This window comes from Anticarsia gemmatalis, chromosome 8, assembly GCF_050436995.1.
Source record: "Anticarsia gemmatalis isolate Benzon Research Colony breed Stoneville strain chromosome 8, ilAntGemm2 primary, whole genome shotgun sequence".
Lineage (NCBI taxonomy): Eukaryota > Metazoa > Arthropoda > Insecta > Lepidoptera > Erebidae > Anticarsia > Anticarsia gemmatalis.
The window spans coordinates 10,172,351-10,187,183 of NC_134752.1; the positions used below are offsets into that span (position 1 = coordinate 10,172,351).

The window sequence follows — 14,833 nt, forward strand, 5'->3', positions numbered from 1 at the left end:
TTTATATTATATCTAATAACAAAACTGACTAGATATTCTCAACTTCTAAAGTATTTCCCACAGCACCTGCGTTCACAAGCATGACGTCATAAAGTTCAATGAACTTCAGTAATTAGTCCCACACACACGCGTAACTGGAGCAAAGAGGTCTGATTCCACCCCACCTGATGCTGAACTAGATTCACGTTCCTAGAGCTAAGTTAAATACAATTCTAAATGTGCACTTGTTTACTGCTAAATCAACTAAAGAAACGTTCTCCCTGGAAATTGTACCCGTATCCGTTTATGTCACCTGAAACTTTAAAGTATTCAGGTACGTATTCTAATAGATATTCGCATCTCATCATAAAATATTTACCCCCGGTTTCTGAGTACATTTAACGGTAGTTTATCTATTTAATAGCGCTTTTCTTATATGAGTTTTAAGGCTATTGAATCGATAAACTACCGTTAAATGTACCTTAGAAACTGGGGGTAAGTCAAGTAGCACTTTTGCGAGATGATCAGGGTTTTAACTCTACTTTCTGAGGTTCTGACTATTCTGACTGTGTCACCGCAAAATGGAGCAAGAACAAACCAAAGTAATTTTGTGTTCAAAATAAAGATGCAAGAAAAATGCAATTTCATTTCATATACGTCTATTTTATTTGCAACAAGAAATTGGATCGTTATCATAACATTGTGTATGGCGCGTTCATACAAGATTTGTATGCATATGAAGAAAATTGAGCATTCCCAGTTGGGTACTGCTTACCGAGATAAAATGCACGCAGAATATGGGTCATATTCTTTTACGAGAGTGTATTAGCATCTTTAAAATGCAAGAGTTTTATAATATCACTGTATTTTGGCAAAGAAAATGGATACGAAACCATGAACTGCTTGTAAGTAAATAAGTAACACAAGTTTATGGTTTTGTGGGTATTGTCCTGGGTGCCGTAAGATTCGCTTCCACCAGAAATAAATAAAATTGATTTATAAATCCCGTTCTACTTTGTGTCTGTGTACTTTCAAAGTGTTGTTGCGATAATTGGGTACTTGACAACAGTTAAAATAGCTACTCTTTATAAAATGTTAAAACATATTTTAGTATAGAAATACGGTATAGTGACGTCAGAGTTTCATATTTTCCTTGTATCAAATGAGTGCCTGATAAAATGTTTCAGGCTGTAATAATTACAATTTCAGCATTGTTCACGAAAAAATTACATAGCCTAAACATTTTAGATGAACCTTTTACAAGTACAAGTAAATTTTTTAACCCAGTCGAACACCCAATTAGCTTCTTAGAAAATGAAAATATCTAGTAGAAACTTATCTTAATACGTTCTAGAAACCTGCAAAAGGACTTATTTCCGTCAAATATTTCATTTCGAGCACGAAACTTTCACCGACATCTTATTACTTTTCATATTTCTTCGGCTTACGTACTATTTTGGAAGTACGTCGTACAATAAGAGCGAAGGCAGCCAATCTGTCTGGCGGCAACATTTTCATTGAATAAAAGGTGTCTGATGAAGGAAAAAATATCATTAAAGGTAGAATAGATTTAGCTGACGACCTTGTTAGGTATTCAGTACAGCACTAGGTAATGTAATGGAGCTAATATGTCTACGAAATTGCTTTTACAATTGTAATTTTGTATTGATTCGTATAGATTTTCGGCAGTTATAAATGGATTGGTGTGTCGTATTATGTTATTCTATATACTGTCGCTTGATACTCACTTCTCAGTTTCTTTGTGGTTGCCTTCAATGACTACATTTTCCACTTGAATTGTATCTCCTTGCCAGCTTACTCTCTTATGAAATGACATCAATCAATTAACTTATGATAATTTACAAGAAAATACTATAACTATACCACAATTCCATGCTGAGTTTTCGTCATTTCAGCAAACATTTGTATAAAAAGAATATCCTAGTCTTAAATTGTAATCCCTGCGGATGCAGAAAACATTTTCCCAACAAAATTTCCCGTCACAACGTCCACATAATCCCATTTTCCCCAAGCACCACAATAACATTCTAACAAACCACTAATTAAAACACCAAGATGACCCCTAGTTTAGGGACGCCATTACTAAGTGGACAGTGGTAGTGTTACAATACAAATAGAGTAATCCCTTGCGGGATAGCCGTCTCGAATATCTAATATGTAATATGTTAGGAGGAACCCTGGCGCGTAATGTACTGTGATGTAATTGGACCATGAAATACTACACGTTTGTATAAGATATATTAAGGTTTGTTCTTTGTTGTCATAAAATTCAATTAGGAAATGTTAGTGAAGCTGAAGTGAAGTTAGTGATATTTAGCTGTGATTTGAGCTTGAAAAATTTCAAGTGTGATCGTTGCTAGCATCTGAATTATGCTAATAGACCAACACCATAATGTATAAAGCTAAGTTTCGAGTATTTTTTCCATTTATCAAATTATTTTTTAACATTTATCGAATTCTTATAACGTCATAATCTACTCTAGTTTATTTGCCGGCTAAACATATCCCTATGACATTTCATTTGTAATAAAATCTGATATCTACCGCACTGCTAACAACCACATATTATGTCCAAGAACCAAGAAATTCTCTCTAAAATAACAGCCGTGACAGCACTACTAAAACAACATATTACCAGAATGCAATCCCATCTAGGAACATGCCTTACGTTGTTTCTTTATATTACGTCCACTACTAAACAAAAGTTATGTGCATTCGTCCAATGGCGAGCCACAAGAACACGTGTCATGGCTCACATAAACTTACTTGAAGCTTTTACTAGACTAGGACATAAAATGCACGACTATGACCTGATTTATTCATGGCTAAATTAAACATGTAATATGTACTGGTACTGTCCTACTGTTTAAGACCGGTCTCACCCAATTACTTGAAAGAAAATATCTTGCGTTTATTTATCCTGAGTAAAGAAAATTAAACGAAGATAAATCTGGTGAAACCTCAGAGCTAACAAGTAATTAAGTGGGTCTCTAGACATTTCGGTACATTACGAATGCAAATATGTATGTATGTAGTTGGGAATAAATAAAAAGCTTTTTGGATACAACACTTAATCTATCCTCTTGAGGCTTAGAGATCAGTTTTAGCTGGAACTTAAATTTAATATTTGGCAAACGCGATCAACAAGTTTTTTAGGGGCTCTTATCTAATTAAACCTTACTTTGCTTTAATATTAAAATAATATGATAGTTCCGGATCACTTATATTGATTTAGAATTTTGTTTATAAAGAATAACTGTTAAACGACAAAACCATTCGCTAATTATTATTGCAATGCGCATGTCATTTTACACAAACTTATAAAACTATCCCGTGAAATATACTCTCTTCAGACCATAAACTTCACTGCACCGAGTAAACTAAAAGTTTGAAGTAAGGGAACCTGTTGTACCTAGGCCGGTTTTTTAGAAATATATTTTTTATTGTGATTTGACGTGCAGCACACAAATCATATTTGCATATTCTGAAATGTCAATTATTTGGGTACTCACCAAAAAAATATCAGAAATGTATATTTAATACTTACATAATATTTTTAAATTTTAAAAAAAATGGGAAATGTGGCCAAGGTACAACATACCCTATGTACCTAGGCCAGTAGTACGTTGTACCTAGGCCACATTGAAATTTGGGGGTAATTTAAGCAAATTATCAAGTTTTGTTAAATAAAATCATTTATTTGATTTATTACAGTACACAGTATTATTACAGCAGTATAGGTACAGTATTTAACAAAACATTTTAAAAATTCTCAAATGATCAAAATTAAAATAATATTCATAGCTTTTTTTATGCTTTTCAAACAAAATATTTAAACAAAAACAACTAACTTTGGCCACCGTTTCGTTACATCACATCGCTGCGCCTGCCAAACTCCATATGTGTATTTTGATGTTAAAAAAAATGAATATTGTGTCCCAAATAAAAAAAAAAGTTTTCTAAAATCTCACAAAAGACACATGTGGAACTTGGCAGGCGCAGCGACGATATCACATAATATAATATAGCAAATCAATATTCCTATATAGCATAGCAAAGGAAAACAAAATATTGAAACAACTAGCTGACCCGCGCAACTTCCCTTGCGTCACATAAGAAAGAATGGGTCATAATTTTCCCCGTTTTTGTAACATTTTTTACTGTTACTCTGCTCTTATTGGTCATAGCGTGATGATATATAGCCTATAGCCTTCCTCGATAAATGGGCTATCTAAAACTGAAAGAATTTTTCAAATCGGACCAGTAGTTCCTGAGATTAGCGCGTTCAAACAAACAAACAAACAAACTCTTCAGCTTTATAATATTAGTATAGATTATCTTTACCTATATATAAATTATTATTTCTCTCTTAAATTTTAATCAGTCATTTGGACTAGCTATTATAAAAACACTATCAATAATGTGGATATATTATTCAGCCTTAAGCATTTAGTAGAAATCCCAGTACTTCTGTATCTCTGGAACATAATAAATTTCTCTGTTCTTGTTAACTTTTTGCGGGCTTTTAATCTCCTCTTTTTCAGGCCATTTCCAGTTTTTAAGTGATTTTTGCATCGATTTCTGAAATAATAAAGATATTTAATTAGGAATATTATTACGTAAATGTGAAATTATTTAATAAAACATTCTCCTGGCCAAAGTGTAATATCCAGGTTGTACCTTGGCCACTGGCCAAGGTACAGCTGATCGACAGTGACCGAGGTACAACACTACTCCAACTTCACTAAAACGGTGATTTTATATAGTTTATAGGTTAAGTATCTCGTAAGTTTTTTATTGTGTTGAGACTTGTAAAATCAAAGAACCGATAGCATATAACAGTTAAGTGACTATTAGAAAACTTTTAAAACTATTAGACTTCAAAATATATTAGAAATACTTACTTTTTCACACAAAAAAGTTTCAGCGTCGATAACACCAAACACCGGCTTAATGGCGGTATGCGAATAACTTCCAATTGAATAGTCTGTAGTGACGTATCGAATACAATAAACAGTAGAATTTAGTATCCCGCGAATATTTGAAAACGAGCCCAGTGGCCTAGGTACACATAGTGCCAAGGTACAACAGGTTCCCCTATACATCGAATCTATTGCGCCTTCGAATCGTACATCGAAAACTTCACATGGTTTAACCCTGACTCAACACGTGCACCAAAACTGATACAATCTTCGTATAGCATTATGTAGACTACAGGTCACGGCTTGCACCCCATACAATCACGTCACCTTGACCGAACTATGCATGCACCATATCACAGTGTACCACTGAGCAAGCTAGTACTAATGCCTGAGATTAACCACGGCTCGCTTGATTCATACAAAGCGTGTTAACACAGTCACGCTTACAGGAATGTTCGACGCGTTGAGACGAATAATTCGATAATGGATGTTGTTTCTACTAAGTTACGTATTTATAATTGAGTTCGCACTACCCACAGCCGCTACACTATAGTATCAGATTATTCCAGTAGAGTAATTATGAAGATTTGATATGATGATATCGTACTTGTATCGTCTAAATGTCAAACGTACTGAGTTGACATTTGGACCTAGGGCCGCATTAAGTCCCTTGGTGTACATTTAATACGATGTGTGATTTCCCATATTGACTATAGAATCTGCCCACGTTGTTCGGGAATTTCCTCGAGAGCTTACGTGTGCCTTAACCAATGCGGAAAGGCACGCTTGCCAAAATTGATTGCGTTCGTGATTTTGATTCACCGATAGAACGTTACACAATTGAAACTCGCCCATCGACTACTGCAGGTATTCCGTCATTGATTTTATTGTTCCAGTGATTATATGGATTACTGAGAACACTACAAAACGAAGGGCGTCGAGTCGTCGAGTCATTATTTTAAATAGCTTTTGTGAATACCTATTAACTTCCGTAGCTATTAACCTATCGGCCTTGATTGGTGGGACTTAGTACCGGCAAATTACTTTAGATAACTACTATTCCTAGTATTCCAACTGAGTAATATCGATTAAATCCTGAGCGAATTGACCATAATTTGAAGCACGCCCAACTTGAAACAGAAATTATATGTTTGTACATTTACTGGAAATTTGCTAAAACCTTAACCGTAATCTGTATTTATAAGTTGTTCCTTAGGTCCATAGCAAATTTAAAAAGTGAACAAATCCTTACTCAGGTTTACTATCAAGTTCAAAATGCAAAGTTTTAACAAAATACCAACTAGCTTCTTCAAATGTCGAATTCTTGATCTATTTTACATTTTGGTACACGTTCTCGATCACGCTTCAAGAGATATGTGTCACCTCAATGTCGCAGCATGTCATTAGCCTTTATACGGCACAAGGTTGTTCGCTAAAATACATAGAAACACAATACCAAAGATAACATATATATGTTATCTTTAGTATTGTATTGTATTATTCTTCTTGTTCTTTTGTATATAAATCGCAAAAGATTTTGTGTCAATTATAACTACTTAACAAGTGTGTGATTTTGTAAACTCTCCAATACTATGACATTGACAAACCGAAAGTGGGATCTTAGGACTAATTATTCACCCATCAGAAAAAATCTTGACTCTTACTTCTTATAATATATTATAAATTGTACGTATTGAAATAATTTTATTAGCACCGTGTTCAATAATCCTAATTACAACACTTCTCTTGAAATGAACAGTCTAAAACGATGAGTCTTATAACCAGCACTTTCAAAAGCAATTAACATGAAAACTACACCGAATTTACAGTTCATTAGCAAAAAGGATTATACTCGTTTCCACTGGCTTAATGTGGGGTTCACGGGGCTTACAAGACAGACCGTGTTGGACATACACTTACATACATGAACATACATACAGATACACATACAAGCGCACGGTTATCTACCAGAGTTGATTATGAAGCCACTAATTAAATTACTAACTCACCAATTAAGTAATTGGTTTTACTTTGGATGTAGTTATTATAATTCGATTGGGGAGTTCCATTGGTTGCCTGCCAAAATGTATTTTACTTTTGTTATTGCGCTCTAAATGTTAATTTTGTTGAGTAATGCACTGTTCATGTAAATTGAACTACTAATAGTGTAGTTGGATGTGAAATGTTTTAGAAGTTGGTAAATGGGGTTGTGTTAACTAATATTTACTGTAATTAGTAATTGGACTAGAAACTTTTCAGTGGTCAATTTAAATGAGAAAAATGTTCAAGCCGACCCAAATGCATTGAATAAATTTTCTAGGGAAGGCAGCGAATGAGTAAAAACCTCTATCTTCCGCTGTAGGTAAATTTATTTTCAGATTGTTTACAAAAATGAAGCAATTAGAAAGTAAACAAGGTTTACCAAAAATGTCGAATACGCACGATTTATTCTCAACCAAACACTGAATGAATTATATATTCCACCAAACGGCCCTTAAACTCATGTTTTCACCTTTTAACACGCAATAAAACCCTCCATCAAATCAATTACACAACAAAAATCACCTTTAATGATAGCCACATAATAATTTACGGTACCAATTTACTTAAATTCCCTCGTTTTGGGGAAAAAGGAGCGAACCCTCAGCTGTTTTGAAATAATTAATGCGCTTTTAGGCGGGAAGAGCGTGCATTTATGTCAGTGGTTGCTAACACGATGATAAAAACATGGTAGAGTTTTGTTTATGGCAACATTTAAATTGTGAACGGAACGTTTCGCACGGACATAAAGCGATTATTTTCATTCCACTGAACACGGTACACACGTGAATTCAATTTAACAAAGTGAATATCGTTGTGATTTGTCGAACTAAAATGAATGAATGTTAAAACCGAAAGCTTCATAGTTTTGCAATCGTAAAACATCAACTTGTTTCATTTCAATTGCAGTAAATTCGATTTGAAGCATGAAACCCAATTTTGAACATTTTCGATGCAGAACTGTGCAATACCTATCACAGTCAAGCCAATAGCTCGTTTTACTGATGCAAATCCATAAGTGGAAAGTGGTTGGGAATTTGATCGTCACAATGCTAAACATCCTATTTAAGCTGAAGCTACATTCAGAGGGCGAAATTCGGTGTTGTATTTGCTTACAATGGCGAATACTCATCTGCTTTATATGCATGAGGCTGCGAGAGAGGTGCATGAATCATGATCAATGTGTAAGATACATTGTCTTGCGTTCTAATAAAAATGGAGATTTTTTTGGTAAGCGCCGAATAGTATCGTATTTAGAAGAATATAAATTGTCAATCTGCTTGTATTATTTATAGGCCAGTACACCACTATGCAATTGAAATTGGACACTTTTAATCTAACAATGGAATCTAGAGAGCACAGAACAAAAGGTCTTTCTTCTTCTATTATCTAACAATGACAATCGCTGCGGTTTTATAGAGAGCTCTTGCACTCGCATTAGATAGCATGTCATTGTTAAGACTAGAATTACCTTTACAAATCGGCGAATACTTTTAGTCGTTTTTCTTGCGTTACAACCATTAATTTTCAAGTTATTCCCCATTAGTGATGTCCAACAGCAGTTTCCATAAGTAACATAGTCCGTACGTTGTGCCGTTACTGCCAAACCAAAAACAAAGTCTGTGTAATCCACAGATACCTAGTTGCGTTGTTTGATTGTCTGTACAGCCTCTAAACTTAAAAAGGTAAGGGTATCTATGTCCAGCTGCCTTTTCAAAATGCTAAAGAAAATACTTTCCAAATAAAATTATGAAATAAAATTGACACCCAATACGATAAAGCGACCATTTTTAGCTTCCATGTGACCTTATAGTTATGACTGTGCAACGTCGTCGATACTGGGGGTCATATCGAGCTGCTATTGGGTCATGGCCACGAATGCGAATAAAACAATGCGGTGGGTGAATCAGGCGCCGCTTGCCTTGGGGACTGCACCCAAAGTTTGCACGCGAACTTGATGCCGAGTGCTGATTGTATTGAACGTGTTGGATGCTTTTAATGCTCGTTTTTAGCTTGGTTATTGCTTCTCGGTGTAAATTGGTAGGATGATATAACTTGTTAGAAAGTATGTATAGAAAATATCATTTAAGAATCTTTTCGTTTTATGTAAAGCAGTGTTTTGTATGTGGTAGAAAAGGTGTGAAGGTAGAGGGTGGTATTATGATTGTTAAGCCCTGAAATTAGGTACCGAAGTGGAGTTTAATACCGGGCCATACTTACTTAAATATACGCCATAGAAGTGGAAACCATGCGTGGCAAAACGTACAAGCATGTTCACCTGATTACTCCTCAAAGGAAAACAAATGCAGAGCTATGAATTATACATTACGATATTGACGTTATGTAAATAAACGGGCTGTCGACTGATCGTCAGTTTCGATAAATAGCATGTCATATTCCGGCGCCAACGATATATCCTGAACCATATTAAGGCTAGGTATTTTTTTCCTTGCGGAAAACACGCAAATTGCACGAGAGGCCAAATCAAATTCCGTGAAGATAGAACCGCTGAAACAATAACTCGTTTCATCGTGAAGACAGATCGTTGCTTTTATTCTATGGGCCTACGAATGATTGATTGAGACATGAACTTATATTTCTATCAATAAATATGTCAATTTCGCCTAGCTCGTCTATAAAGCTGTCTAGCGGATTATTAGTTGAAGAAATACACGTTCATTTCGTCGGACGTCCTATATTTCATTGATAGCTTATATTAATCTTCTAATACTTCGCCAAGACTTATTTCTTCACACGAATTTCTTTGAGCAAATGTTGAGCGAACGTCTTATAAGTTGGTTAATATTGCGGCTATTACGTGCTTTAGATTGGAAACATCAAATTGATTATGAAAAGAGTGTTCCTTTTCAGCGCGCAAAAGTTCTTGAGCCTCGTTCAATTACTTGAAGATGGAATGAGCATAAAAGCACTTTACCTTTTTTCTTGCTTTGAAAAAAGTTTGAGAGCGTTAAGACATTCACTAAGACATTATACATTATGAATAAAAGTGGTCATTAAAATGAATTGTCACACAGAAAACTGTACTCAATAAATGTGCCCCTAGATAGCTGGTCGAAAGAGCAAACATAATTTGGCTAGGTTGACAAATAGTCGCCCCGGGACGCTTCGATGGGTGATTAATGATACAAAGAGATAAGTTCTATATAGATTTATGAGACTATGGTATTGATAAAATACGTACCATTCGTTTTGTTTTCTTTTGTTTCTAATAACAATAATATAGACCGGCAATTATTTGGAGAAAAAAAAGTGAAAAATGTACTAAAGAATAAGTGTGAATAAATAGTGGACTTGGCAAAAAATAAATGTCCCTGTCGTATTTGATTAGAAAATAATGTCTTGATATGTGTCAGAACTGAACATCGTTTACATATTTCTGGTGAGAATGTGGGTGTGTAAAGTATTCCTCGTAATGGGTTAGAAGCCCACTCGTGAATAACTGCGGAAACCGGTTCAAAACTTTGCTGTTCTCGGATAACTAGAAGGTATATTTTAATGGAAAACTGGACAACACTTTGGCTTAGTGATTAAAATCTCTTAAATTCTATTGTTAATAGAGCCCTGTAGTTAAGGTTTGCGGCTGGCAAAGGGGTACAAAATTTTGAATATAGTACATTACCTAGCCTATGTAGCTGACCGTGGCCTGTCTGATACAGCTACTTTATTTTGGCACAACGTACAATTATCAATTACAATCTAGATTAAATTGTCCAAGCTCTTTAATAAGTTTTCTAACTATAGTCTCTGTAGCATCTGCGTAGCAATCATTTCGTAGACATCTACGGTTCTTCTATTAGTTGCTACGCGGGTACGTAGGTTGCTACGTGTACGGCTGCTACAATTGCTCCAACTATTATCGAAAGTAATTAATAATGTTGGAATACCTAAGGTGATTTAGAATAATTAACGATACTATAGAATTTAGTGGTACGGATACACCTACACAGTGTGATTACTGTGAACTCAAATATAAACTGTACCCTTAGAATTCCTAGAACAACACAGTAATACGATTTAACTGTTTGAAGAGGTACACCTACTCGTTTACCTTAATCCAACGAATTAGCATTCATTAGTTAAACACGTGTAAACTAACACACCTTTAGAAAAAGCAAACCTAAGTAATCATAGACAAAGAGCTAGCCTTTCATTGTTTCTTTAAAACAGTCACGTAAAACTCCCACGTTACTATTATCGTCAACATAATTCAATTTTTCTCTTCGTACCTTCAGAAAAAGAACGACATAAGTACTCCAATTTCAATTTTATTATAAGCCTTTATTCTGCTGAAGGTGTGATATTTTTATTGTCTCTTTGTTCAATAAATAAGAAATGTTCACGAAGTAATTTTTGTTTCAGATCGAAGACTCAAGTAATCGAAAAGGCGGGGGGACATTTCTAGTACCTATGAACGGCGGTATTTGGACAATGTGCGTCGCTTTAGACGGTATGTTATTGTCATTTAACTGTGTTTATTAATAGTTTTGCAATCAGTTTAATGTCTGTTTTTGTTCGCAGAGGAAGAAGTGTCCATACTGTCGAGGGCTGGTTTCCCCTCCCAGCCTGTTTGCACAAATTATTTAGCCAACAGTGACGATGAAGAACCGAGAGCTGACTGGCAGCATCGTAAGTTAAACTTTCATTTAAATATATACACACAGATTATAAATGCAAAACCAGCACCAACACATGACAGGGTATTAAAAGTTTTAATTCAAAAAGTTTCTTTATGCTAATAAAGCCTTGTTAACGCTTCATAAAACTGTCACAATTATCTGTTTCTTTTAATATAACCAGTGTTTATTATTAAAACTAGATGTTAAAATATTCAAGAGCCATAAGTCAAGGTATGCATAAACAACGCCCTTTTCATCCCTCGTTGAGTTAACCTTGGTAAAGCCCATTTGCTTTCGGCCAAATTCATTTATCAAATGTTTCAGTGATAAAGTAAAAGTTTTCGGAAAGTAATAGAATCTACTAGCAAGTCATTTTATGTAGGCAAATACATTGCATTAACAGTCTCTCAGTACCTTATCGGCTAAAAGTAAAACCAGTATTACATAATTTCTTGAAAAGCCTTTCATAGTAGAGTCATGAAAAGGTACTATACGTTCTTTGAATTCTTAATGAATGTTTTTCGCTAGAAATATTTTGACGTAACCGAAGACATTTTAGTAGCACAGTGAAACTGGAAATTAATGAACCTGCCATATTTATGGGTGGAAGCGAAGCGGAAATTTATATATTCTGCATTGGCGTTAATCGTCGCTCTGCCCCTTTACATCTTTGAAGAGGGTCACTACTCGAGCCTTTGCTGTATTTCGTAAATATTTAAGTTAAATTGAGCGTCTCGGCGGAACAACTTTCAACGAATTAATTTACTACGTAGATATTTATGGTGCTTTATTCTTATAGGTATGCAGAATCTATCCATATCATGCGCCCTCGTTTGCCTGATCGTTCTGGGCAGCGCGGCGTTGGTGGGCGCCTTCGGCATTTGCAAACATCAGATAAGCGCCGTGCTCATCACTGGCGTCATGTATCTGTTAGCTGGTACGTAAAAAGCATTACGAAAACCACAATGATATTCTATTACACAGAATAACACTTGATACAGTACTTTGTTTCCAGGGCTGTTTGCAATGTTTACTCTAATGATAATACACTTTAAACGTGTCCAACGCGTATCAGCACGTGGCAGCTCGCATGTCGACGGCACTGACGACGGCGTGGTGGGGCCTCGAGGACCAGCCATGCCTCTCCTCTCGGCGAGGGAGTTCTCCACATCTTGGTCCCTAGAACTCGGCTGGGGCGGCGTAGCCCTCGCAACTACCACCTCCCTTCTATGGATATTACTATCTAAGATTATGAGATACAATCCTATATCTGCTATGCTGTTGTAAATCTGTATCGGTACTCGAATGAAATCTTCCCTACAATTTATTTCTAACAAATTAATAGTCAATTAACAATTATAAGGATTTGAAAATTTGTTTAGCATACGTAGCCGTGTATAAGGGAAGATTTCATTTGACGATTTTATATAAATAGTTTTAAGGATTGAAAGAAAACAAATTCACAGTGATATTATTTGCAACATACTGCATAGCTTCGTAGAAAATAGCAACAATTATCCTTTCCCGATCTCTTACAATTCCAGAAACTCTACGAATTATTTTCACTCCGACGTTACGCTTTGAATTTGAATAAGCTTTAGATAATCGCCGAGCTTGCTGCCGTCCATTGCTATTAATGTTATTGTTATACCTACTTACGTCTTCTTTCTAAATTATACTTTTCGTAATTCACGATAACAATATTGCTACTTTAAAATTATACAATGTTACATACTTATAAACGTTTAAATAAATATTTTATTCGCTCTACTTATTCTACAGAAGTATGAAATACAGTAGAAGCTTTCGTAGTCAGTAAAGTTCTCTACAATAAATTAATTCATGAATTATCGCTGTTTGACGTGTCAGCTCCCGGCCTAATGTTTAAATATTTCAATATCTCACTGTTGGTAGTTGTAGACACACGAAGCTAAACAGAAAATATAATAGTATCGAAATACAATATACCGTAATAAACATAATAAATAGTACAGATAATTTTATTAGTAACTGATGAATGATTTGGAAGGAAATGGTGCTGTGACTAAAAAAGTATAAACGTGAAAAATAACACCATGTATTAACAACAGGTTGATTTTAAAACTTTTAACTCTATAGTAACGAACTAGCAACAAAAGGTCAAAAAGTAGGGAAGGAAAGAGCTGATAAACTAAGTTCTTTATCGGCTGGTACGATTTAAATATTTACTATGTATTAGAGATACGAATAGGATATTTCCCAGTAGTACCTAGGTACTTTCTGACCAAATATAATTTACGCACATTGCTGTTTTTTTACGTGTTTTCTGTGAATTTATGTTTTACTTTTAATTATACGAAAATCGACTTCTTCCTAAGAAAACTCACTCGCTACATTTAGGTCAACGGGAAAATTGCGACAGTCCGTTACTTAAATAGTGGAAGTACTGCCAAAAACCTAATGTGACCTGTATTTGGAAGTAATTGATGGCACCAACTATTGTGGGAAGCAGCGTTTTCTATATGTAACAAGTGATAGATGATTCTATTACGTGCTGCTACAGTTCCAGTTTTGTCCAGAATCTAGAATTTCCAATCTTCTCATAATTTTTGAAAGCTGGCAGGCTATTGCGTTCGCAAGGCTCTATATCATAATTAATTGTAATTAACAGAAATTTAAAGATCGCTCTAGCATTTACTAGAATAGTCGTGGTATAGAAGTGTGTAACAGAATTCTAGATGACCCCTACTTATTGATTGTCCAAGTCGAACTCCCGAATCCTAACAATGTAAAAAAATGAGGGTTGGTCTCACAAAAAATTGGATTACAGTTGCAACATTAATTTAATCCTCCGCCTAAGTTAGTTTGTAATGACACCAGCCCTCAAAAATGTAAAAAAAAACTTTAAAAACCTGTTAAAAATTAACATAGTTTACATATTGTAGGCGAAATTAAATTTTACGTATAGCAACACAGTTGCATATAAATTATATTGAACGTTTGAAAAGCTTAAAAGCACATTTTATAAAAATCCCATTGTGATGTTGTTCATTTCAAGTGAATGTTGTCGGTGTTTTTGTTGATTGTTCTTTTATACTTTGGAAGCATAAAGCAATATATTTATTTTGTTTATAGCTCGTTGTTTCATTTTATTGAGTACAATGACCTTTTCATATAGACGGACTGAAATACGATTAAAGATTATACAAGGATTAGGCACATCAATGAAACCATTTTCATGCTAAATTTTACCTA

At 34.8% G+C, this 14,833-nt stretch overlaps 1 protein-coding gene across 1 annotated transcript in view; it reads left to right on the plus strand.

Annotated features, from left to right (window-relative positions):
- The window catches only part of LOC142975044 (uncharacterized), a 49,226-nt gene extending 34,514 nt beyond the window's left edge, over positions 1 to 14,712 (plus strand). Inside the window, exons 4-7 of the mRNA XM_076117686.1 lie at positions 11,343 to 11,430; positions 11,502 to 11,609; positions 12,399 to 12,536; positions 12,615 to 14,712. Of these exons, the coding sequence (XP_075973801.1) occupies positions 11,343 to 11,430; positions 11,502 to 11,609; positions 12,399 to 12,536; positions 12,615 to 12,886 (606 nt within the window). The 3' untranslated portion in view covers positions 12,887 to 14,712. The remainder of the gene's footprint in view (positions 1 to 11,342; positions 11,431 to 11,501; positions 11,610 to 12,398; positions 12,537 to 12,614) is intronic.
- Positions 14,713 to 14,833: the final 121 nt, after the last annotated feature.